This window comes from Streptopelia decaocto (assembly GCF_964273445.1).
Source record: "Streptopelia decaocto genome assembly, chromosome: 11".
Classification (NCBI taxonomy): domain Eukaryota; kingdom Metazoa; phylum Chordata; class Aves; order Columbiformes; family Columbidae; genus Streptopelia; species Streptopelia decaocto.
Genome location: NC_138666.1, coordinates 7,254,149 through 7,279,902, shown reverse-complemented (window position 1 = coordinate 7,279,902; position 25,754 = coordinate 7,254,149). Strand labels below are relative to the sequence as shown.

At 54.0% G+C, this 25,754-nt stretch overlaps 1 protein-coding gene across 6 annotated transcripts; it reads right to left on the bottom strand.

The window, feature by feature from the left end:
* Nucleotides 1-230: 230 nt before the first annotated feature.
* On the bottom strand, nucleotides 231-25,727 carry KIAA0513. Of its 6 annotated transcripts, none has more exons than XM_082062654.1 (13): nucleotides 20,927-21,134; nucleotides 18,887-19,104; nucleotides 11,619-12,112; nucleotides 10,647-10,746; nucleotides 10,195-10,268; nucleotides 9,980-10,050; nucleotides 9,071-9,278; nucleotides 8,594-8,634; nucleotides 8,213-8,294; nucleotides 7,827-7,904; nucleotides 2,883-2,963; nucleotides 2,046-2,140; nucleotides 231-1,929 (listed from the first exon to the last, which is right to left on the bottom strand). In XM_082062654.1, exons 3-13 carry the CDS (start codon nucleotides 11,954-11,956, stop codon nucleotides 1,880-1,882), a joined length of 1,218 nt encoding a protein of 405 aa, XP_081918780.1. In that variant the 5' UTR covers nucleotides 11,957-12,112; nucleotides 18,887-19,104; nucleotides 20,927-21,134; the 3' UTR covers nucleotides 231-1,879. The 6 variants fall into 6 exon arrangements, with proteins under 6 accessions (XP_081918780.1, XP_081918781.1, XP_081918782.1 ...); XM_082062655.1 differs by having other exon boundaries at nucleotides 20,982-21,134; XM_082062656.1 differs by lacking the exons at nucleotides 18,887-19,104; nucleotides 20,927-21,134 and adding an exon at nucleotides 25,642-25,727.
* Between the last annotated feature and the right edge of the window lie 27 nt (nucleotides 25,728-25,754).

Below are 25,754 nucleotides of genomic sequence, written 5' to 3'. Positions count from 1 at the left end.
TTTTCAGGTTGGAAAAAAATAATAATAATAATAAACAAAGTGAGATTAGGGAGAGTGGAGGCAAACTCGAGGATGCTACAAGGATGGGATGCTCCGGGATGCAGGTACCAGTGCTGAGCTGCCTGATACCTGTGGTCCAGCACATCTTCTCCATCAGAAGGGTTTTTGTTGGGGCGAGGGGCTGCCGGAGGGGACGAACGTGCACAAACGTGCATGTTCGTCGCCTCCGGCAGCCCCTCACCCCAACAAAAACCTTTATCTGATAACTCTGCCTACAAGATCCAGCAGCAAGGGAAGCCCAGCTTAGGTAAAAGCATCATTTTGATGCTAGGAAATGCCATTGGAGCCTAAAAGCTACATGGAAAAAAACCCTGTTATGCTATCTATCTTGTGGGATACAGCTGATGGCAGGAGGAAAAATAGGCTGGTGGTCCCTTGAAATATGGATTTATGTTTCAGGACAAGGTTTTGGGGGTGAGACTGAGCGCTGGACCCTCGGTTGGGGTTTCCTGTTGCTCGAGGAGCTTTTCCCATGAGAGCAGGGGTGTCACTGCATCCCCAGCCTCTCTGCAAATGCCGTGACAATGTTTGTGGGGAAAAAAAAAATAAATAAGTTGCATACCAGGTAGCTGCCATTGCTGGAGCAGAATAGACGTATAAAGACAGGGCTATTTCAGGTTTGATCGATAATGAGCTGGAGCAAAGGGGCTGGGGAAGGAGAGAGCAGCGAGGTGCAGCCTGGGGAAAGAGGGTGATTAATTTATTAATAATACCACGGCAGGAGCCTTTGGGAAATGCCACAAGCCTGCGGCAGTCCCGACGATGCATCATGGAGCAGACACAGGGGGAATCTGCCTTGCTGCTGCTTTTCTACCTCCTCCCAAGCCGCATTCTCGCTGTTCTTTCCCGCCCAAGGCCATGGCTTTTTTCCTACTGATCCTGGCTAATGATACCGAGCAAACTGTGTTTTCTCTCCGCCTGGAGTTACAAAACCACACAGGGAAGGTTTCCCAAGTGGAGACATTCCTCCCAAAGAGCTTTATATTGAGGACAGCAGCGCTTTGTCCCCAGCTGGTGGTGACATCCCCAAATACACAACACAACCTGCTGCCAGCCTGACCCAGAACCTCCCATCCACCACTGCATCTCGAGCATCCCCATCCTCAGCAGCCAGCTGAGAACAAACCCCCATGCTGGGAACAGCCAGTGTCTCACTGTGGAGGGAAATGGGTCAAACTGGAGGCAGAATCGACTGCTTTCCCCCCACAGCGGCTTCCCTTGGTGGCTGGATGTGGCTCCCGCCATCACCTCCTGCATCCCTGGTCCAGCTCCAGCTTCCCTGGTGCTCACTCAGTGATGCCGGCGTGGGAAAGGCAGCGGGAGAGTCGCAGCTTTGCATTTTTCAGGATTTACACCCATCCACGGCAGCTTTGGAAAGGCACCGAGCAGCAAAGACATCTGTCAGCTCCGCACCCACCACTGTCGTGCTATGAAACACCAAAGACCGCAGGCGGCATTTCATGTGAGGGCTGCAGCGATCCACCCCCTATCAACACACCGAGGGGGGGCTGCAGCCGTCGCTCTCTTTTTACGTTTTTCTCAGTTTTGTGACAAAATACACTTTTGGGACTGTCTACTCTGAAAATAGCTGCGGGAGGGTCGGGTAAGCAGGGGGGGCTGTTTGGCTCCTATTTCTACAGGCTGCCTGGTGCAGCTCTAATGTTTCGTGGACGATCATGCAGGTTTTATTGCAGCTTGTGTGTGTGAATCCTTAAGTAGCCCAGCTTCAGCTTCAGGTAGCCACAGAGGTGGGTTTCCCTTCTCCACTCCCCACTCATTCTGGCTGCTGTCTCTCCGCCACAGTGTGCTGGCCAGGCAGTTATTCGGTTGCCATCTGCTCGATGTGGTCACTGAGCAGCTTGTATTGCTCTGCGGAGGAGAGAGAAAAGGGTGCTGGGAGAGTGCTGAGCTTCCTGTCCAGGCAGGTGGGCTGCATCCCTCTGGGACCCCGAAAAGGGGGTGCACATCCCCTGGGCTGTCCCTACCTTCATCCAAATTACCAATGGTCGCCTGCTTCTTCAGAAAGTCGCTGCAGAGCTTCTTGTTCAGGCCAAATGCCAGCATGTTGTGAATGAAGGTGCTGAGGAAGGACAGAGATGCTTTTGGCAAGGGAAGGGCCAGGCTACCTGTGCTTCCCCTCACCCTCCTCTTCCTCCCCACAGACCCTTGTACCAGGCACTGCGAAGATGCTCAGCTGCGGGTGAGTGTGTTATGTCCCTGCAGTGTCCGGATTTAGAATCATAGAATCATTTTGGTTGGAAGAGACCCTCAGGATCACACAGTCCAACTGTTAACCCACCCCTGGCACTAACCCATGTCCCTGAGAACCTCATCTCCACGTCTGTTCAACCCTCCAGGGATGGTGACAGGCTGGGCAGCCTGTTCCAATGCCCGTCAGCCCTTTCTGAGAAGAAATTGTTCCCCAGATCCAACCTCAACCTTCCCTGGTGCAACTTGAGGCCGTTTCCTCTGGTTCTGGTGCTTGTTCCTTGGGAGCAGAGCCCGACCCCCCTTGGCTCCAAGCTTCTTTCAGGCAGTTCAGAGATCAGAAGGTCTCCCCTCAGCTCCTGTTCTCCAGCTGAACCCCCCAGGTCCCTCAGCCACTCCCATCACACTTGTGCTCCAGCCCCTCACCAGCTTCATTGCCCGGTCTTTTTTGTCTGCCAACATAAGGGGCAGAAGCAGGTGCTGGGGCAATGCTTCAGGCATCCTCTGCACCATAAAGGGTGTCCCCAGTGTGAAAACACCTCTAAGGTGTCCCCCCCCGCACAGCTGGCAAGGACACACAGCTGCAGGAGGGACTGTTCCCGCACCCCACTCACCCCAGCTGCCCGAAGGTGATGTTCTCGTTGAAGCGGAGGCTGTCATCCCGCTCCTCCTGTGTCATGTGGCACCACTTCTCCCTGCGAGGTACAAACCCATCTGGCATCACTGTCACTGCAGGACCCTCTGCCTGCATCCCCCTCCCTCCCCGGACCATGCTGGCTGGGGACACCAAGAGCTCATGTGGTGCTGGATGAGCTCATACACCTACATCCACCTGCAGATCCCTCACCCTGGGACAAAGCAAGAGACATCCCAGGAAAAATGTCTTCTTCAGCCTTGGCTTTCTCCTAAAAGCCTTGATTAAGAGCATCAGCTTCCCCAGCATGGAGACTGGGTCTGTCACCATCAGTGCCATTGCTTCAGGGAGGGGATGATGGAGGGTGCAGGGATGTAGACATTACCACTTAAAAGAAGGAACCGGCAATTGCTAACCTAAAGATATGTAAATCCTTTCAGTTTTAGGTCAGTCTGCTCCCCTAACAAAGATAAGAGTGACTTGCAGACCACCTAATCAGAAACTACCAAGACTAATGACCTTGCAGCTTTAGACTTTCTGGAGTCTGCAAGTTGAGTCTTGGTTTAACATATATCTTGAGACTGTTGGATAAAGTGTCCTTTAGCTGAATGTTGTTCACGATATTCTAAAATGGTTATGTAACCAATATGCAAATGTGTAACTGATTGGCTCTTTAGGGCTGCCCCAAGGGTGTGAATGTGGTGGTAAGACTTTATATATAATGGCTGTTACTTTTCTTCCTGGCGTGCTGATTTTATTCCAGCATCCAGACTTGCACAACTCTATAATAAACAATATCTCTTCTCTGTGTGCTAAAATTTGGCTTATCACCTAGCGGGTGGACCCTGTTTTGGGACAACGAGGGGTTTGCAGCTTTGGGGGTGGCTGTCCTACTGGGGCTTTGCTGAAGCCCCCCCACCTACCAGGTGCTTCTCCTTCATCTGCAGAAGGGCTCCAACTCCCTGAACACCAAGCAAGCTGCTCTTCAAACATACCTCCCCCTCTGAGAGCACAGGGGCTCCCGTACCCCTCCCCACGGCCCCACTCAGGGCCAAAACCACAGAACTACCCCAAGGATGCCCCAGTTCCACTCCAGCTCCCCAGCAAACCCAACTGTAGCGTTGCCTTAAAGGAAGGGGGGGTTTAAGCTCTAAACATTTGCAACCAATTCAAGGTTGTCCTTGATGCAACCCATCCCAGTATCCCACTTGAGGGACTTTGGGAATAAAGCTTGTGTCACCGACATGTCACTGGTGCAATGCTCAGGTGGTGGCAGAGGGGGGTCAGTACATGCACGCTGGGGAAACCACAGCTCCAGGGTGAAGCCATCCCCTCCCGAAAAGTCAGGTGAGGTTACAGCCAAGGATAAGAGGAGGAAAAGCGAGGAAAAACAGGGATAGGTAGAAGAAAAAATAGCTTTATGGAGGAGAAGGAAGAGGAGAACACCAGGAGAGGATCGCACGCTTGTAGGTCCTCAGCACGGCAAGCGGGATGGGGGAGCAGCATTGGGTGGAAACGGTGGCTGGAAAAGGGGTGTCTAATGGTAGATTCAGTGGGTTTAGCTCAGTCCAAGAGCATGGTTGTGTTGGTGAAACTGGAAAAGGATGAGTGTTCAGTCAGGCTGGGCTACGGAAGGGAATGGGTCCTCACCCAAGTCACACTAGTCGGTGCAAAAGCTGCTGAGCTGAACCTTCAGGCTCCAGGGGGGAGCTGCTTATAGTTATAGGGCTCTGGAAACTTATACAATATGTTTAAAGGGATTTTTAAAAGAAAAAGGAAAAAAAAGGTGTAATTTCTCCCAGATAAAGCTTACGATAGCAAATAAAAACCACATCCAAATCTGGAAGCTGAAAAGAAAGGAGGAGAATCAAATTAAGGGGCTTTGAAATCTGGAAGCAAAACTTCACAGATCCCACTGGCTCCACTTACAGAATAAGCATGTTTGTAACTAGGTTTTTTTCCTGCCTTTTTATGTTTTTGAGGGAGGAAGGGGAGAAACAAAAATATCAAAGTGCATAAGAAAAGTTTGCTGTGCTTCTGGCTTGTTATTGGAGAATAACATGCCTGAGACAGGGGAAAGCCCATATGTGGGTCTACTCAAACCCTTCGATTTTTATCCCAGCACAGCGGGGCAGACACTGGGGTGTGTGAGCCCACGGGCTGTGCTAACACCTGGTCTGTATTTCAGGGTACCCAGGAAAGCCTCACCATGGGCAGGTGCTGGTGAGGACCCTCAGATCGGATCCCTCAGCATCACTAGTTTTTCAGCAGCAGCCTTTCACCGAGCAATGCTCTATCAGGGCAACATTTAAGTCGTCCCATTGCCGGCACATCCCTTAGCTACACAGAAGATTTACTGCCAAGGTTCAAAGAGCCCTTCATCCTCTTGCTAATGCCATCACTTGCAGTGATTTGCTCCGAGATGGAATATCCCACGCTCTAGCAATGACTCTCCTGATCCCAGCTCGGAGCACGGATGGATGCGGCTGCTTTGCCCAGAGGACACGCTCGTGATCGTGGCATGCAGCTGCCGTTTGCGTTTTTCTTTTTATCTAGGGATGGCAGCAGAGTGCATTAAAAAATAAATAAATAAATAAAAATCAAAGGACCAGCTTTTTCAGCTGGCAAAGGATCCTCAGCACCTCTACGTGGCAGCAGAAGCCGGGAGCAAGCGGGAAGGACAGGAGAGGGGGGTGATTTCTGCACAAAGAGACTCAGTTCTTCTCCAAAACCTGCCCAGGGAACCACTTGCAGCACAAGCCCTTGGCTTCCCCAGCAGCTCGGCACCCAATTCCCACCATAAAATAGCACAGCTTGAAACTGCTCAGGTTTCTGTTTGAAAAAGCTGCATTAAACAGGGATCAAACTAAACCTTTCTGGCCTGTTTGAGAAGGTGATATACATGAAGTCAAACCTCCGGCAGCCATTCCTCTCTGGTGGAGAAAGGGCCTTTCGGAGCCCCCATCAAAAAACATTACCCCCCTTCCCAAGGGCAGGATTTAGACCTGAAGTGAGTGTCAGCCTCTAGACACTAAAGCACCAAAGAACGGGGACAGACACACCTCTGCTCCTCTTCCTCTCCAGCGTTCCCCCTGGAGCGGCGGCAGAAACGGGGCCGACAAAAGTGGTGCAAGAAAGATCATGCAAGAGAGAGGGATGGAGGGGGAAAGAGAAGAAGAGACAGAAGAAGGTTGTTAGAGGCAGACAGAGGAAAGAGAGAGAGAAAAAGAGGAGTTTAATTCTGGTTCCTTCCCCCCATCACCTCCCCTCCCCGGCTCTTACTGTGTCCCGGCCGCCCAGCGATGCCCTGACCGCCCCATGGGGATGGGCACCACCACAAACCAGTCACCACAGACCCTGCGGACACCTGCCATGGTCCAACACCATCCTGGGTGTTCCAAAGCCGATCCATGGAACACCAGCTCCCACCAACCAGCTCCTCCTGCCAGGGATTTTAACCCTCAGTCCAGCAGCCCAGTTCACCCAGTCGCCTCCATCATCCTCTGCAGAGGACTAAGCGGGGGTCACCACCACCTTCCAACCCCCCGGAGATACTGGGAATGCTCCAGGCTGCAGCTCCTGGTGTTCATTCATTAGTGGGGTTGTTTCTGCAGCAGACTCAGCCATCAGATTAATTGCGAAAGGCGCTGGGAGCAGAGAGCAGCTGCTGGTGGCGTCTGTCCTTGAGAGACATTTGCTGCTGCTAATTTGGGGCTTAATCAAAGTAAATGCAGTTATGGTTACATTACTGTTCTAAAGGTTCTTTCAGTGGCTTGCTTGGAAAAAAAAATAAATGCAAAGCAATAAAGGAAAAAGCAGAAATCGATCAGTGCGCTGAGCCTGGCAGAGCATCCCATGGCGTGAGCCAAGGCTGCTGGGGCTTAGAATCACAGAATCAAAGAGTAGTTTGAGTTGGAAGGGACCTTCAAAGCTCCCCCAGTGCCACCCCTGCCATGAGCAGGGACATCTTCACCAGCTCAGGTTGCTCAGAGCCCCGTCCAGCCTGGCCTGGGATGTCTCCAGGGATGGTTCATCCACCACCTCTCTGGCCAACCTGGGCCAGGCTCTCACCACCCTCAGAGACAATTTCTTCCTCATGTCCAGCCTGAATCTCCCCTCTTTCGTTTAAAACCATCACCCCTTGTCCTATCACACAGGCTTTGGGGACAATGTAGGAGGATTGGCTACTTCCAGAAGTGCCATCCCTACTCAGGAAAGTGCTGTTCACTTGCTCCAAGCTCAACAACTCTCACCCCAAGTGCTCAAAGCCTCAAAGCACAGCAGCAGCACGCTCCAGCTTCGGAAGGGTGAAATGGCAGTTGAGACAGGAATTAATCGCTCAAGCCCTTGTGGCAGCTCCATAGTGGAGCAAGAGATGGGCACGAGCTTCGGGAGTATCTCCCCCACCCTTGTACTCCCTGTGCCCAGGCACACAGACACGCCCTGCACAACAGCCCCCCTCTGAAAGGAGCAGCCCCTTCCCTCGCTGGGGTTTGTCCCCACCCTGGGGCTCACTGTGCTGCCATCTCCAGCTCTCATCCTTGCTGTTGGGTTGATCCCCATGCTGGGGACAGTGGGGACCCAGGGTGTCCCGTCCCCATTCCCTGCACCTCCCTGAACGGCTGCGCTGAGCATCTTTTCCCAGATCTGCTTGTAAACTAAACACCAAAAGCCTGAACCCTGGCTGGGTTTTCTGGGCTCTGCTCTTGCAAAAACAATGCAAAATGAGCAAAAAAACTTCATACTCCCAAATCCTTAAGAAGATGCTGATCTCACCAGCCCACCCCACAGCCCAGCAGCCCCAGCAGCTTTGCAATCAGGGCTGGAAAGCAGAGCGTTTCCCCATGGTAGGTTGGGAGCAGAGGGGAGTGCTGATGGCTGGAGGGGACACGGCATCTCCTTTTCCCATGGGGACATGTCTTACCTGGTGGTGGGGGACCGCTTCCTGCGCTCGCAGTGCACGGCATCGAAGAAGGCAGCGTTCCAAAACCTCAGGTTGTGCCTGCAGGGAAGGGAGGAAGATGATGGGGATGGCCACCCCTCATCTCCCCCAGTCTGTCCCCAGGTCCGCCCCAGGACAATTTCACCCACATTTTGGGAACCAAGAGATGATGCAAATTGGGTAAGTTTGGTCCGTTTTTGGACCAGCTCCTTGTGTGGCTACAAACACACTCTTGCTAGCACAAGAGATGTGCAAAAGCCATGGCAAACTCTTTTAGAGCTTAAAAGCACCCATGAAAGTCTGGGGAACATGTGGGTGAGAAGGACAACCCCTGCCAGGGATCCCAGTTTGCCCTGGGCGGGCTTTACCAGATGGGCTGCTGCTTGAGGTGCATATACAGGTAGATCTTCTCTCCTTTCTTGTCCTCCTCCTCTGGGCTCTGCACAGAAACTGTGAGGACACACAGTTACATGCTGAGGTCTGGCTGACTCCCACCTTCCCACCCATGCACAGACTTTGTGTCCCCCTGCCAGCTTGGTGATTATGAGGTCTGCAAACCAAATCCTCATCCCCAACACATCCCACGCAATGTGAGGAGGAGATTTGACTGCCCTTTGTGGGCAGATATGAGCTCTGATAGAGGCATGGATATCTCAGAAGGATGCTTGAGGGACAGGACCTTCCAAACCTCTCTCCTTCCCCAGAGATGCCTTGACCATGCCTCATTCAGCAGCGCTGGCTCCACTCACCTGTCTTCTTCAGCTTCTCCTTTGGTTTGTCCTCACTTTCCCTGTGGCACAGAAATCAGTGTCAGCTCCTGAAAAGCCTGTCACCCCTGACAGCCACATGACAAAGCCCTGGCTCCCCTGGAGAGAGGAGAACCTTCATTTGAAAGAGCCTCTGCTCCCATGCCACAGTTTCCAGGGCCAGAAAGGTGACAAGGAGACCCTGATGTCCATCCCAGTCAGACCCAGTACAGAGATGATGCAGAAGACCACTAAGCAACAGCACTGTCTCCTGGAACCACATATCTCCATGCCCAAGGGATGTGGGACTCCCAGACCATAAGATTCCCAGTGACCAAAAGGACCAGGCTAGAAACAGTCTTCCCATGGCCATGATAACCCCTAGTTCATGGTGGCCCTACACCCAGGAGGTCTCTGCCTTGGCCATGTTATGGGTGTCAGCCTCATCCCACCCCAGCCACCCAATGGAGAAGTACTCACTCATTCTTTTTGGTGGTAGGACCCTTCAGTTTGGTCTCCAGGCCCCCGAAGAAACCCTTGACATTCTCCGTCTTGGCTGATGTGTTTTTCAGCAGTCGCTCTGCAATGTCCTTCTTCTCCGCCAGCCAGGTGTTGGCCGACTTCAGGTATGAGTCAATGCTGCCCATGGGCTTCTCCTTGGCCTCCAAGGGCAGCGTGTGGGTCTTGCCTGCGGGTAGCATGGCAGGAGCTCAGCTGGCCCCATGGTCCTGGGTGCTGCCAGTTCCTGGGGGACCTGCTCCCAGCTACAAGACACACAGTGGAGACCAGGAGCCAGACAGAAACGTCCCAGCCCAATTCTTGTAGGTCTTTATCCTGCTCCACATTTTTGGATAGAAAATCCTGTCCCTGTGGATGAGTGACCACCACACACCAAGCAAAGAACCAAGTTGCTTCTAGGCCAGGGGTTTCACATCACATCCCCAAGGTTGGGGAACACCTGGGGATCACAACATATAAATATCCCTGTCTAGAAGCAATGACAAACCAGCATGAGCATGAGGTACCACCTCAGCAAGGGTCTCCAGAAGGTTTGCACAGCTTCTGGGCCATGGAGGTTCTTTTCTGTTTGATATCAGTCATAGAATCACAGAATCATTTTGGTTGGAAAACACCCCCGGGATCATCAAGTCCAACTGTTAACCCACCCCTGGCACTACCCCATGTCCCTGAGAACCTCATCTCTGTCTGTTCAACCCCTCCAGGGATGGTGACTCCACCACTGCCCTGGGCAGCCTGTTCCAATGCTCAACAGCCCTTTCCAGGAAGAAATTTCATGGAGTCAGTCAGAGCAAACCAAGATTGGGCACCCATCCATCACCCTTCCCAAGCACAGGGCACACCTCACCATCAGTCTCCAACACCTCTTACCCACATAGTAGTAGGTGAAACACATGGTCATGAGGTTCTTGGCAGGGCTGAAGTCATCCATCTGGTGGCACCTGACATGGACGAATAATTCAGTAAAGACACACAGCGATGGCAACCCAACCAGCCTCATGGTTGCTGCCCACAGTTGCAGCCGCAGCTCTGATCTCAGGGGCTTTTAGTGCTTCCAAAGGAGCCCCAAAATCCCCCCAACTTACTCAAAGAGCACGAGGGCGAAGGACTGCATCAGGCGGTAGAAGGTCTGCTCCGAGACGCACTTGGAGTTGCAGCGCTGCAGGCACAAAGCCCAGGGTTTAGCTCAGCAACCTCGTCCCACCCCATGTCCCCCCACTGCAAGGAGGGGGGAGAGACAGCGGTTTGCCTCTCCCAATTGTTTTTTCTAAGGAACAGGACATTTCTGAGTGTTGATGGGATTTAATTTTAAATAAAACAGATGACTTCTCTCCCACACTGCAGCAAGCACGTATTTAACTGCCTCGAGGTGCATTTAGTCACTTCTGCGTCTCGCTCTACTGAAGTTCCTCCCTTTGCCCAAGTTCCTGCCCTCCAAAAATACTGCTTTGGGCCATTGCTAAATTAAGACTCCTGCCCACACTGCTCCAAAGCCCCAGCTCAGGATCCCCACTCCTTCATCCGTCTCTCCCCTTACCTGGGCACTCACGTATCTGGCAAACCACTCCCTGCCCTTCCCGTTCTCGCCACTGCAGAGCTCCCCAAATCTGGCCTTCTCCTCTTGCTCCAAATCCTCTCTGAAATGGGAAGAAAGAAAAAAAAGATATTATTAAGGTTGAGGATGTGGCCAGCATCCCCCATCCAGCCAGCACAGCTCCCCCACATCATCACTCTCAGGGCTGCAATGCCAAGAGGAAGGCAGAGGAAGAGGAGAAGGGGAGCATCAATTTTATCATCCCCCCATCTCATGCTGCTCTTTTCTTCCTCCCTGGCAGGGGGGAAACCAAAGGCAGAGGGAGAAGGGAAGAGCCAAGGCCAGCCAGAGCAGAAGCTGAGCTCCAGAGACAGGCGCTCTGCCCCTGAGCAAAAACAACCCCCCCGTCGCCGCTCATCATGCTGGGTTTGCTCAATGCTGCTTGACACACAGCCGTGGGAGCTGGGGGGGATGCGGGGCTGCGGGAGGGAGCTGGGGGCACACACAGGCTGCTGATGTTGGTATGAGCAGCAGCAGAGATGCCCAGAGGAGGGGAGAAGATGGAGTCCCCCACCATAGCAAGACCCCAGCGTGGGAAAGGGGGGAAAAAAAGAAGGGAGGGAAGTTTTTATACACGGAGGATGGTGAGAGCCTGGCCCAAGTCACCCAGAGAGGTGGTGGACGAGCCATCCTTGGAGACATCCCAGGCCAGGCTGGACGGGGCTCTGAGCAACCTGAGCTGGTGAAGATGTCCCTGCTCATGGCAGGGGTGGCACTGGGGTTGCTGGCAAGGTCCCTTCAACCCAGAACATCCTGTGATTCTATGATCCCCCCCTTAGCTCCAATGTCACATTATTGCTAGGAGCGACAAGCTGCGTTATCCAAGCATGGAGAAGGACACAAAGCGATGCTCCAAGCAGCCAGCTCCCATCCCGTGGGATGTCCCCTGGCAACACTTGCCATCCCCTCACTCACCCCCCAGTGAAGATCTTCTCCACATAATGCCGCATGAACTCCCGGCGTTCAGCCATCGCCTCGTCCCGTGCCGACTCAGTGCTCTGGCTGGAGGAGAAGGACTCGGCGGAGGAGGAGCGGTGATACCCGCCCCAGCGCCTGGGAGAGTCACCCATGTCATTCTCGCTGTCCGCCGACTCGGTGGCATCGCTCTCCTCCCCAGCTGCATTCCCCATGTCCCCCAGGTGCCCGTTGCCGCTGGGGGTGGTGGGAGGAGAGGGCTCTGAGGGGATGCAGGGGGGTGTTTCGGCATCAAAGTCAATGAGGTTTCCTACGGGCACATCCAGGGGGGCCTCCATGGCTCTCCCAGGGGACAGGGTGGTGTTGGGAGGACTCAGTCCTTGTCCTTTCACCCTCACTGGGGTGTTGAGGCCATCACCACTGGGGTGCCTGGGAGGACAGGCTGGTTAAGGCAGGCAGGTCCTTCTGTGGGGAGCCAGGTTACCGCAGGGCATCTGAAAGTCAAGGGAAGGACAAGAGTGAGGAGAGGACCCCAGGGAACTGCCACCGTGGCCCTTGGGTGAGGTGACCAGAGGCTACGACCTCCAGTGTCCCCAGGATGCCCATCAGCAGCTGGAGGGACAGGACAGGGCAGCACCAGGCAGACCTGGCTGCTCCCATCAGCCACGTGAATCAGCTCATCCACGTGTGCTTTCTGCAATATTCAATTGGGTTTTTCATCCTTTAGGCCAGAAAAGAGACAGTTTGAGCTCAAGCTCCATATGCCACATTTGGGCTGTGACATCTCACAGCCCGATGGGCAAAACTGGGCCAGCAGCTGGCAAACACCTGGCTGATTTTCCAAGACAGCCCCAGAGAAGCATCTTCCTCTCTCCTCACAGCTCTGCCTGACCCCGTTTAGAAATGGGACCTACCCCGGGGTGGAGCATCCCAGTGTTAAACATGCACCAACCTGGTTAAACTGGGAATGGAAAGGGGATGCTGAACGCAACAGAAGCTATCATGGGATGTGGATGCATGGCTCTGGACTGCAATTAGATTAATGAGTTTTGGTGTCCAACCTGGATTATGAAGGCCCTGCAGAGCAGGTCCAGCAGCCACAGGTAGCTCTGGTCTCTGAGGAGCACTGGGAGCATTGGGCAGCGCTGGACCATGATGCTCTGGTGCCTGCACACCCTGGGTGGTACCGCGACAGGTGCTGTGCAGAAAAAGGGGCAAAGAAGGGGCTGTCCTGAAGCTGCTTCTTCATCAGAGAGTCACTTGTGTCCTCAATGAGTGTCCCAAGAGGTGGCAGGAAATGCATTCTGAGAAGCAAGCCCGGTACGAGCAACCCCACTGCAGCTGGCAGGTATGAGGCCAGTGCAGGGCAGGACAGCATGGCACAGGGACAGCGGCACAGGTAAAGCAGTGACATGCCCAGGGATGGCAGCACAGGTAAAGCAGTGACATCCCGAGGGACAGCAGCACAGGTAAAGCAGTGACATCCCCAGGGATGGGAGCACAGGTAAAGCAGTGACATGCCCAGGGATGGCAGCACAGGTAAAGTGGTGACATCCCAGGGACAGCAGCACAGGTAAAGCAGGGACAACCCAGAGCAGCATGACGGCAGCACTGCCACAACCCTGCTGCCTTCGGGAAACTGATGCTAGGACACGGGCAACCACCCCCAGAGCGAAAAAAAAAAAAAAAACAACATATTTTTTTCAGCTCAAAGACTAGCAGACCCCAAATGACTAATGTCCAGTTCATCAGACAAAAGGAAAATAGATCTGAAGTGTTCCATCAAGCAGAACACAGTGTCCCAGCTCAGGGGCTGGGAAAATAAGCTGCTGCAGGAGGAGCAGTTCTCCCAGCAGTGCCTCCTTCTCCTCCTCCTCCCCAGGGCCCCTGTGGGTCAGTGGGTGCTGGGCGGTGCTGGGACCTACAGGAGAGAGAGAAAGGCACAGCACTGCTCCCCTCCTGAGCATCACCCTGGGAAAAGCCCATCACCGGAGTCCCCAGCGCTGAGACACATCAGGGACCAAAAGAAAAGTCATGTAGGGTGGCAGAAACCCGTGCACCCACATGCACCCAACACTGAGCAGCCACCTACCCCCTCTGCTGGCACCCACCATCCCTTGCCCCGAACCCCATGTTCCCCCTGCACGCACCTAAACCCGGGTCCTGGGATTGCTGCAAGGACGGTGCCGCAGCCAGCGAACAGAGAACATCGGTGATGGGCTGAGAGGAGCAGCCACGAGGCTGCGGCACAGGCGGGATGGCAGCGTGCCCATGGGGAACCAGCCAGCTGCAACCCGGCTCAGCCTCCCTGGGCAGCACAACCACCCCCAGCCAGCCCCTCCAGCTGCAGGAACTATCCACACATCCACCCACCCACCCATCCACCCGCCCCAGCCATTCCCACTTCCCAGGCAGCTGTCCCTTTTTGCAGGGATGGAGCAGGGACATCCTCGTCCAGCCCTTCCAGCACCTGCAGTTGGGCTCAGAGTTGCCTCCTCACGATGCTGCCAGTAGGAGCTCGTTTCTGAACATCCCAGGCTGTATTTTCGTAGAATCGCAGAATCATTTTGGTTGGAAGAGACACTCAAGATCATTGAGTCCAACAATTCCCCCACCGCTGACACTGACCCATGTCCCTGAGAACCTCATCTCTCTGTCTGTCCAACCCCTCCAGGGATGGTGACTCCACCACTGCCCTGGGCAGCCTGTTCCAATGCCTGACAGCCCTATCTGGGAAGAAATTGTTCCCCAGATCCAACGTCAACCTCCCCTGGCACAACTTGAGGCCGTTTCCTCTGGCTGTTCCTGGGGAGCAGAGCCCGACCCCCCCTGGCTCCAACCTCCTTCCAGGCAGTTCAGAGATCAGAAGGTCTCCCCTCAGCTCCTGTTCTCCAGGCTGAACTCCCCAGGTCCCTCAGCCGCTCCCAACACACTTGTGCTCCAGCCCCTTCCCCAGCTCCATTCCCTTCTCTGAACTCACTCCTCTTGTTGTGAGGGGCCCAAAACTGACCCCGGGATTTGGGGTTGGAACAACAGGAGACAGGGCAGGACAGAGGCAATGGTGCAGCCTGGCTTTGATTCAGAGGGACAGAGAGGCATCCCCGAGCTCTCTGCCAGATGTGCACAGCTGGCATCACTGCCTGACCAGCCTCTGCCAGTCCCTGTCCCCTCCAGGCAGCAGGTCCAGGGCCGTTCTGCACGCAGCAGCTTGCAGGAGCTCACACACAGCTCTTGCACACTCCACTGCCCACACAGCTGCTCTAAAACACATTAACTCATGTTTCTCCAGCATCCCTCATGTCCTCCTCCACGGACATACATCCTACCACCTTCTGGGATGGAGCACTTGGGGTACAGGCTGAGCGAGACCCCAGAACTTGCAGTGGGTGTCAGCAGAATTGCAAGCTCAGCAGAAACCTGACCAGGGCTGCAGACAGCATTAGTAACTGCATTGGGCTTGCAAAGGGTTTAATCACTCTCTGACCAGCTCTCGATAAAGCCCTGCCCTTGAAAGAAGGCCACAAAGAGCATTTTAAGGTGCTGGCAGCTGCTGTAGGTGCCCAGGTGTCTGCACAGTCTCCAAATTGCTTCTCTCCAGCCCTCCAGCACAGAGCCCAGAAGAGCTTGACAAGCAAAATAAGCCTCAAACTCAGCCCTGTACCCAACCCACAAACCAGGTGTTGCTCCAGAAGAACAAATCCAGGAAAGGAACAGCCAAATTATAAAGCAAAAGCCCCAGTTCCCACAGCCTGAGCTCCATCCGCACACGAAAATCAGCCCGATCGTTCATCCCACCACCCACCTTCCAGCACATCTGTATTCTCCACATGGTAAACCACTGGCCCAGGTCAGCCAGATAGGTGGTGGATGAACCATCCTTGGAGACATCCCCAGACAGGCTGGACGGGGCTCTGAGCAACCTGAGCTGGTGAAGATGTCCCTGCTCATGGCAGGGGTGGCACTGGGGGAGCTTTGAAGGTCCTTTTCCAACCCAAACTGTGCTACGATTCTATTAAATCCATGTCTTCCCACTGGAGACACCATCCTGGGAATATCAGCAACCACAAAAGAGCTGGCTGGAGCCATGGACGGACAGACAGGCAGCTCTGAGAGGTTTCATCAGAAGATATTCAGGTGGCAGGAGACATCCCGAGGCAGGCAGTTCACTTTTAAAATGGTTCAAATCTCATGACTTCTCTTGGCCTGGGCTGTTTTCCTTTCAGTGAGCAGCCACATACCCATCAACCAGCCGCACTTGTCACCCCGACCTCAAGGCACCCTGCAAGTGTCACAGGAAACCTGTGGCGCCCTGAAAGTTTGGAAGAAGCCTGTTTTTCCTAAAAAGAAATGCTAGGGTAGATCTGAACAATGTGCCTAGAGGTGCACGTCCATGTGCAAGCAGGTTTCATCTGTGATCTGCCTTCAAACCCAGCATTTCTGGCTCGTCACAACTTGGGAACTACCCGGTTCCAGTTTGCTGCGATGGCAATCCCAGTGGGGAGCAGGATGCAGCCAGGCTATGTCCCAGCTCTCCTTGGTCCCCCTGCCTGTGCCATTCCCAGGACTGGATGACAGACTCATCTAATCCTCATTATCAGCTTGGTCCGTGGGTGGCATCCTGCATAATGACAGCACTGGAACCCACACGCGCATCTGGAGCCATCGGGGGTGATTAAAAACTGTAATTAAACCCAAGAAACCTCTGGCTGTCTTCTTATAGCTACAAGAGGCCATCCCTCCTGTCCTTCTGCTCCTTGGGTGCTGGGATGTCACACAAAAACACAGTGCAAGAGCTCAGAAAGGCCCTGGGGACATCCAGCCCGTTTGCATTCCCCCATTAGAGATGCTGCTGCAGGGAAGGGGAAAAGACACAAATATTCTCTCATGACTCAGCTTGACAGGCCAGAGGGGACATCTCTGCTCCTTCGACTTCCACGGACCGACATGAGCTCTGTCGAGATCCCCAGCAGCGCATCCACCAGGTGCCAAGAGCCGTGTTTGTGCCTGTTGCTGCTCAGAGCCCAAGGGTGAGACATGCTCCTGCAGCATCTTGCCCTGGTCTTGCTCTGCAGCAAAGGAGGTTTAAACACATCCCGTGTCACCATTTCCCAGCTGTGTCAAGGGACACGTCCTGCCTAAGGGGGACAGTGTGTTGCTACCTCCCGCCACAACATCTCCTCCTGCCCTGGCGAGGACATAGCCCTAATGCAGGGGGGACACGGGGACTCACTGCTGCTGGCAGGACAGGGCAAAGTGCCATTTCTCAGTGCTGGCACCTTTCCACGCTGCAGCCGGGCATGGAGATTCATGCTTGTCTCATTCACCCTGTGCAGAGGTGTATCCAGATCCCTGCAAGCCCTCGGGTTGGTATCACCCACTGTGCAGCCAGGCCACAGGGTCTGACACGGGCACATCGTTTGCACCACGGCACTGCAGCAGCTTCGGGTACCAGAGAATCATGGAATCATTTTGGTTGGAAGAGACCCTCAAGATCATCGAGTCCAACCATAACTCTGGCCCTAACCCATGTCCCCAACAAACTCATCTCCGAGTCTTTTAAACCCCTCCAGGGATGGTGACACAACCAAGCAGCCACCCAACCCCATTGCACCCACAGATCCACCTCTGCACCGGTGAGAGGTCCTGTGGCAGGCACCGAGCCAGCAAAGGCACCCTGGGCACAGCTGTGTTTCTGCCAAGGAAAACTCCCTGTGCCGTAAGGGAACAGCCTGTTTCCTCTGGGGAACTGGTCAATCTTGTTCCCCTGTGTCTTGCCCACAGCGAGAACACCCCACCAGCAGGGTCACAGCCAAGGTACACAGTTCTGTTGAGTGCTGGATCCCCCAAACCACCCTAAATCCAGAGGTACCGCACCGACCCTTCATCCCAAAGTGCCTCACGAACACTTAAACTCACAAATCTTCTCACTTAAACAAGCGCTGGGATTTCAGGAAGCTGAAACTCCCCCGGACAGAGTTTGTTGTCCCCGCTGTGGATCTGCACTGGCAGCGAGGATACGGTCCCTGTTTGATCCAGGCTTAAGCTGCGTCCTCCCCAGGTCACAGCTGTGCTCCCCCGACTGCAGCCGCTGCCCAGCCACACCGCAGGCGGAAAAGTTACAACCTCTGCAACTCCATAAAGCTAATTCCCTGAATACCTGGGAGGCTGTGAGCTGAGACCTGTGCTCAGCTGTGCTCAACCAGGCGCAGCAGAGACCGTGCGTACTCGGTGCATGCCAGAATCAGTACCCAGCACTGCGCTGGGATTGGGAGAGCCGGAGAGCAGGATTCCCTCCCCTGGCATTCCCCGATGCCATTCCCTGATGTTTGGCAGGTGATGGGAACACCCTTGGTCCCCTGGCTCTCCTCCCCAGTTGTGGCTCTTCTCCCAGCCCCAGCATCGCTCTGTGGGGGGGGTCAGGCAGCCACAGGCAGGACCCTTCCCCATCCTAAACCCGGTATTAACTCACATGGGTCACTTTACAAAGCCAACTCGCTCAGCCTTAAAAATGGAGCCGTTTCAAGACAACCTGAAGCCCAGCGAGCTCCCAACTCACCCTCACTTTGCAAAGAGCCTCTTCTTCCCGCTGCCATCAGACACCAGATGGCAGTTCCCTGCTCGCCTGGACTTCAGAAGAGAATTAAATGTCTCTTGAATAGACCTGCGCTGTGTAAGACTGGCTTTTGTGCCGAGCAGCGGCTTCTCCTTTAACATTCACCAGCGGCCCAGCTTTCACCCCCGCCCCCGTCACACACACACCCCCCAGGGAGCCCTGAAATGGAGCTATTTAATCTGCAATTCCTAGTTTCCCCCAGCAAAATTGCACCCAGGGACCCCGGGGGCCAGGCTGTATTTTGGAAACGAGCTCCCCAAAAGACACGGGAGGATTTTCCCTGCCCTGAACACACTCAGCCCCCCTGCTCCCATGGGAGATGCTGCCTCCAGCCTCTGATAGGTTCATGGTTGAAGACGCAGCAGCGTGGCTAAAATATTTGCTGAAGGAACCTGGGGACCCATGGGGCACCCATGGACCCTCCATCCTACCCAGGGAGGACAAATACACCTAATGGGCTGAGCTTAAAGATAGGACAGTGATGCTTCATCCACGAGAAAGCAGGTTGTCACCTCGCAGCACAAGACAGGGAGCGAGGACGGATTAAACCCCAGCGGGGGGGACTGTGCTGCCGAGGCCTGTCCTCATGTGGGGTCGCAGCAGAGCTGGCGTCTCCCCCCTGGTCCCTTCCCTCCCTCCCTCTTTGAGCTTTTACCTGCACCCAGGAGCCTCGGCGAACCTTTGCTCGCCGCCGGGTCAGCAGCATCCGACGTGGCCGGGTCCAGCGTGGCCGGGACGCGGGGGAGCAGCAGATGCAGGTGACGCGGGAGCGATGCGGTCCCTCCCTGCGGAGCCCGGGCGCATCGCGTCCCCCCCGGCCGCCCACGCAGGCACGCACGGCTGCGCGCACAGCCCGGCTGGCTGCCGCGCCGGCTCGCAGAAAACAGGGGGAAAAAAAAAAAAGCTCATTGTGTAATTTTTGCCAGGGTTTTCACGGCCGGCCGAGCGCGGACGGCTCCCCAGAGCCCGCTCCCTGCAGCACAGCCCCCGCCAGAGCACGGAAATTCCCACACCGAGCTCATCACCCCCCTGCCAAAACAGCCTGTCCAAGCTCCTGCACACGCAGACATGCAAAATATTAAGCACAGTTAGACGAAGCACCTATCAAAGGGGAGTTCTCCAGCCCATTCCATCACCTTTAGCTATTTTGTAAGCCTACCCATCACTCGGATCCCTGAGGATCGTGAGTTACCTGCTCTGCTCCTCTCCAGATGAGCCACTCCAGGGAAAAAAAAAGTACCAATTGAGATCAGAGGGAGAAAATCCCCAGTGAGGATGAGAAACTGGGTGAGAGCAGCCGGTGCAGCACTCAAGTGAATTATTGCTCCCTTGGAAGGCAGCGTTGGTGAGTCCAGATTCTCCCCAGGCACTGCTGGATAAAAAGCTCCAGGGGTTTGTGGCAAGAAATGGGAGAGAGGGGAAGGGTGAGACCCCTGGTAGGGATGGCCCAGAGCAGGTGTTACATGCCCAGGTGGCAATTTTGAGGTGCTTAGGACAGGGAGTCTCAGATATAAAGAGAAGCAAATGGCCACACAGAGGAGGCCACCCACCCCTCCACCTCCATCCTTACCAGAGCATCTCAGCCCTCCCAAAATATCCCTGTCACGTGTCAGCTACTGCTCACATTAATTCAACAGGCTGTCCCCAAAGGCAGATGGTTTGGGGGAGCAACGGTCCCAGGGAACCCAGGGAAATATTGCCATGAGCAGTGCTTCAGCATCCCCAGACCCAGGTGCTGCTGCACAAGGGCACCCTTGGAGAAGAGTCAAAGTCCTCTGCGTGGCTTTTCAAGTCTTTTCAAGCCATGCAGGGGCGAGAGAGATGGGTGAGTCACTCCTGTCACAGAGCATCCTTGTCAGGAGGGCTCAGATGGTGCCAATTAGCAGAAAAACGCTCGGCGCCCTGTCCATCCCCACGCAGAGGGGATGCTGCCTGCCCCCCGCACTCATCAGCGTCAGCCCACGGAGGGAGCAACGCGGTTGTGACACAAAGTTCGAGCTCAGCAGGAATCCAAGAGCATTACTAATTGACTGTCTGCTGAGGGCGATTATGGTAATTAAGTCAGTTTTCAGAAATTGCAAGCAGCATGTAAAAACACATCCTGGATCCCCAAATTTTTATGTAACATGACGGTGAGGGTTTTACTGCCCTTCCCTTGCCGGCTCTTGCTGGGTGGGTTTTCACACGTATGCCTGATATTTAAAGTGTGATTTGCAAGGCTATGGGTTTTTTTAATCTGTTGCTTCCAGCGCTGACCTTGGGTTTGCACCGGAGACGGAAACCCCGGCGATGTGCCGGCTCCTGGCACTGAGCCAAACCTGGCCTCCGGCACCGGGACAGCAGCCGAGCAGGTTTGTGCCCCCTCCACCTGCTTTGTTAACTCCCCAGGAATGATTCACCTTAACGAGGAAAGGCATCCACCCTGTGACCCTGCCGTGGCACGTCACCTCAGCTGGAAGTGGCCGAGGAGCTGGGGGGACCCATCTCCACCAAGGTTCAGGTTGGGTTGTTAAGGCAAGATTGGAGACTTTTCAAGTAGCTTGTGGAAACCTCTCCACAAAATACCGTCCTGGAAGAGCGACCCTTTTCCCCAGCCAAAATCCATCTCCCACCAACCCCCCATCCTCACATCCCCCAGCACCCACCTCCCTCCTCGGTGCGTTTCTGGGGACTCCCTGGGCACCCCCGGCCCCACCAGTGCTGCAGTGTTGAAGAGCTGCCTCTGCTCCCAGCCTGACGTGGATATTTACCGTTCCATCCCCTCTTTTTGCAGACAAAGGCTCCGGGGGTGGCTGTGTCTGTCACACACGATAAGTGCCCTATTTTCCTTCCCCCATCACAACACGGCACGACTCCAGCAGCAGGCGAGACAGCCAAGCTCGCATCTGCTGGGGCCGGTTCTCCAGCACTAGGAAGGAGGCAGAGAGGAGGAATCGGGGCTGAGTCCCCACCTATGAGGGGAAACACATCTTTTGAGGAAGTTACTGAAGTATTGGGCAATATTTTGCTTCATGCCCTTGAGTAAAATCAGCCCGGGGCTGGGCACAAGGCACAGGAAAGCAGCCGGGGTTTCAAAGGCAGAAGGATGTGATGCAAAATCCTGCTGTAAGGAACTGGGGCAGAGCAAGAGTGGGGAGAAATGAGATAAAAGGTCTGATAAAAGCCCCAAAGCCCAGGTCCTACATGCAGACTCCATAGGCTGAGCCCATGGGGTGAGCTGAGTCCCAGAAAAGTGGGGCAGCAGGATGTGTGGGGCAGGGACATCAGGACACTTCAGCACCTCAGAGCCACTTGTCCAACAAGAAATCAGTTTGCATTTAAAAGTCCCAAAACACTACAAAACCTTCCAAACTCCAAAGTATACTCACATTCCATGATCTCATGGGCCAGAGGATTTGGTTCAGACCCACAGATGTTGGGCTCCTGGGGCACACCTGAGTCCTCCCATGTCATCTCCCACCCCAGACCACCCTCCCAAGGCCACCTCACGCTGTGTCCCCCCCACACCATGTCCCCTGTGTCCAGCCCAGGAGGTCCCAGCTGTTCACCAAGCCCTTCAAACCCAGCGTGAACACACAATACAACAATGTGTTGCAACCCCATGTTAAGGTTGTGACACAGCTGCTACAAACCTCGATAAGCTGCTCTTCCAGACGGGACCTCTGCAAATCCCTCCTAATCCCATCTGGTTTATGGCATTAAGTTGGACTCTCCCATACTGAACACCCCTATTTGCACAACAGTTGGGAAAATCCTCTTGGTTCCGTATTCCTGGTTGAATCTCTGATGCAGAGGTCACCAGAGCTTCCTTCTCCTCACTTAGAATCGCAGAATCATTTTGGTTGAAAAAGACCTTTAAGATCATCAAGTCCAACCATAACCCACCCTTGGCATTAGCCCCTGTCCCTGAGAACCTCACCTCCATGTCTGTTCAACCCTCCAGGGATGGTGACTCCACCACTGCCCTGAGCAGCCTGTGCCAATGCCCAATGCGGAGCATGCGGACATGAGCAGCTCAGGACGAGCGCAGAGGATGCTCAGAAGATGCTGTTGGCCACAGCACCAAAGGGAAAGTCACTGGCAAGGTCACGCAGATGACTCAAGCCCAGTAATGAGAATGCCAAGGGCACAACACGCCGGCAGATGACTGAATGCTATTTTTCTGCTATTATTTCCAAACCCTGACAAAGACATGGATTCGCAAGCAGGCCACATCACCCATCCTCTCCTGGGCACCTCACTTGGGTGTAAAGACCTCCCTGCTCTTTTAACTGATTTAAGCATCCTCTGTCATCCTTGATTTGCAGTCCAGAGCATCAGGCATCACCATTGATCTTCCTCATCAGCAGCGCGTGGTGTGACAGAGAGGACTAAAGACCAATTGAATTTCCAGAGAGGAGACCACTCCACCACCAGAGAACAGCATCCCTAACTGTTTCACATTAAGAGCTTCCAAATTCATGAGCACAATAACCGGGAAGAGGAGAAAACCCAGTCACCCCCAGGTGACTATTTCTTAACACGCACCAAATCTACGCAAACCAAACTCATTTTGCACACACCCACCAAAGCCGGTTCCCCAGCAAAACCCATCACGCTCTCCTGAAGTGCTTTGTGCAATAGAATTTCCCGTTACAACAGTCAGCAGTGACTCCCAGAGCTCTGTTTGTGTAAAGCTCTATCACATGCCGGATAACAGCCCAACAAGGAATTTATAAATACAGTCTTTCAAGGCAGTAATTGTCACTCCAGCCATCTGTTAAAACGGAGAGAGCCAGGCAGTGGTGCACAGAGGTAGAAATACAGGGGAAGGCGTCACCGCCGTGCCATGGAGGAGCCTCGGACGGGGAGCTGGGAAGTTGTCGGGATTTGGGATCTCACAGGACCTGTGCTTTGACCATTGGCCCTTGATCCCAGGGCTCATTCTGGCCACAGTCCAAAAAAAAAAACCAACCAAAAAAAACAATGGATTTCCAAACTACATCAAATTTGCCAATTTTTGCCAGTTCCACACCTTCTTGCTACCGGGGCTGCAGTCCCAGATATTTTCTCCCAGTAGACTTCAGCGGCTTTGCCAGATGGACACCCAGCCTCTGGGAGCCACAAGGGGCTGCTTGGTCCCCAGACCATCCCTGGAGAGCCCCCCAATCCCAATTTCCATTTTACCTCCACCCCGTGGGTGCCGGTTCCCCAGGGCTGCTCCTTGCAGCGGGCGAGAAGTGTTGGGTGGACGGTGATGCCCCGGGCGCCCCGACGAGCTCGGTCACTGCCCAGCGTTACGGGGCCAGTTCTTCAAGCACTTATGGGTGCATAATGATTAATTAAAGCCACAGCTGTCAAAATTAAAGATAAACAAGGTGACGCACCCGGTGCTTTTCCCTCTCCCTGGGTGCCGCCCCAGTGCCTACGTGTCCCAAGAGCTGTGGTGGCAGCTCCCAAGTACTGAAACGTGGCCCCGGGCAGGTGGGACTGGAAAGACCTGTTGCTGCTCAGGGAACCACGAGAGTGGGAGGTGTGGCGGAGGCTGGTGAAGCCGGTGTCACCACCTGCCATGGCGTCACCACCCCCATGGTGTCACCGACACCTCTGTGCTTGGCAAAGGGTCACGGCAGCGTTAGCAAGAAGCGGCTGGGTGCATCCCCGCAAGGCTGTGCCTGCAAAGGGAATGTGCTTGTTTAATTCTGCCCTTGCGCAAGGCTGGGTCTGCAGGTCCCTGAGCAGTGGACAGGACCCCCAGGTGTCTGAGGGGTAACCCCTCCATCCCGAATCCACGGTCAATGGGATGCCCTGAGGCAGCTGCTCCTGTGGTGCCCCAGTCAACAAAGTGCCTCAACAAAGGCAGGGAAGAAAAGGAAAAAAAAAAAGGAAAAAGAAAAAAAAAAAAAAGAGGGAAAAAGGGGAAAAAAAAGAGAAAAAAAAAAAAGTAAAAATAAAAGGAAAAGGGAAAAGAAGGAAAGAGGGAAAAGAGAGAGAAATGGGGAAAAGGGGGAAAGGGGGGAAAGAGAGAAAAGGGGGGGAAAAAAAAGGAATAAAAGGAAAAACAAAACAAAACAACAAAAAACCCAACAAAACAACAACAACACAAAACAAAGAAAAAACAACAACAACAAAACCACAACAGAAAATGGGCAGGTTTATCTCTCCCTGGCATTTAATAACCTTTATTGTCCTCCCAGCAGCAGTTTCCCATCCCAAGAGCCAGCACCCTGGCTAACCCTCCTCCAGGCTGGAAACACTTTAAAGCCCAGCAGCCTCCCCATCTCCCCAGCCTCCACCAAAACACCCCAAAGGTTCAAAAGGCACAAAGCAGCAGGAAAAGCTGCGGGAAGCAGCAGCCCTGGATGCTCCTCCGGAGCTCACTGCAAACCTGCATCCCTGCCACCTCCCGGCTTCGCTTCGTGGCATTTCCCGGGATGCTCTGGTTATTTTGCAGCACTGAGCTGGTACAAAAGGTGCCTGGGCCACAGCAAAAACATCCGACCCATTGGATGTGGGAGAGATGCTGAGAACTCGTGGGAGGCAAAAAGAGAAATTAATGGTGCTGCAATTCCCACTGCCTCCGTCATTAGGAAAAGAAAACGCATTCAAGCATCCTCACTTGAACGCACAATGTAATTTGTTTCAAGTTTAATATTGTTCTCCTTCCCGGAGATGAGCTGAAGTTGGGAAAATCTCTGGTTTTATCGGTCGCGCTTCAGGGCAGACGCAAGGGAAAGGAGGGGATTTGCAGAGACTTGTATAAAGAGGAAAAAAAATCATCTAAACCTCCCCGGTGTTGGTGCTGCAAGAGGCAATTGGCCACTAGACTGTTATAAAGATTATCACCTGGAGCTGCTTGCTCATAAAAGAGCTAATTAGTTCAACATTTAGCTTAAGCCTTTTATGGAGGGTGTCAGGAAGGTTTTCTCCTATCCACCAAACTCTGTACCGTTCAAAGGGACATCACCTCACCCAACAGCATGAGTTTGGGGATAGGAGAAGAATGGGGAAAATCCCAGTTTTAGCTGGGGTTTAATCCTCTCCTGGAGCCCTGGCCTTTGCACAAGGAGGTTGGGATTTTCCCCAGCCCGGCTCACAGCGTTTCCTCCTCGGGGCCTCTTGTTTGTGCAGGCGGCTGCAAATATTTCCTCCTCCCGGTGCCACAAAAAGGCTTCGCTTAGCCCTCAACACCATTCCAGGAGAGCACTCAGCCGAGCATCGGCACCCGTGACCCCCAAAACCTACAAAACACCACGAATTAAGGCATCAGATCCGCTCAGCGCATCCCCCCGCAAAACCACGAGCTCCCCTGCGCCTTTTGCTTCTGGCTTTTAAAGCGATTGCACAGCGGGGCCACCAGCCGTATCACGCTACGTAATTCAAATCAGGTCTCCAGGCGCTGCTGAAATAAAGAAATAATAAAATACCAACCTGGTGGTCCCGCGGCAGCAAAATCACTGGTGTTTTTTTTTTGTCTCCAGGGCTGGAACAAGGAAGAGATAAAACACGCTTGCTCCAGAGCACAGGCAAACAACAGCTTATCA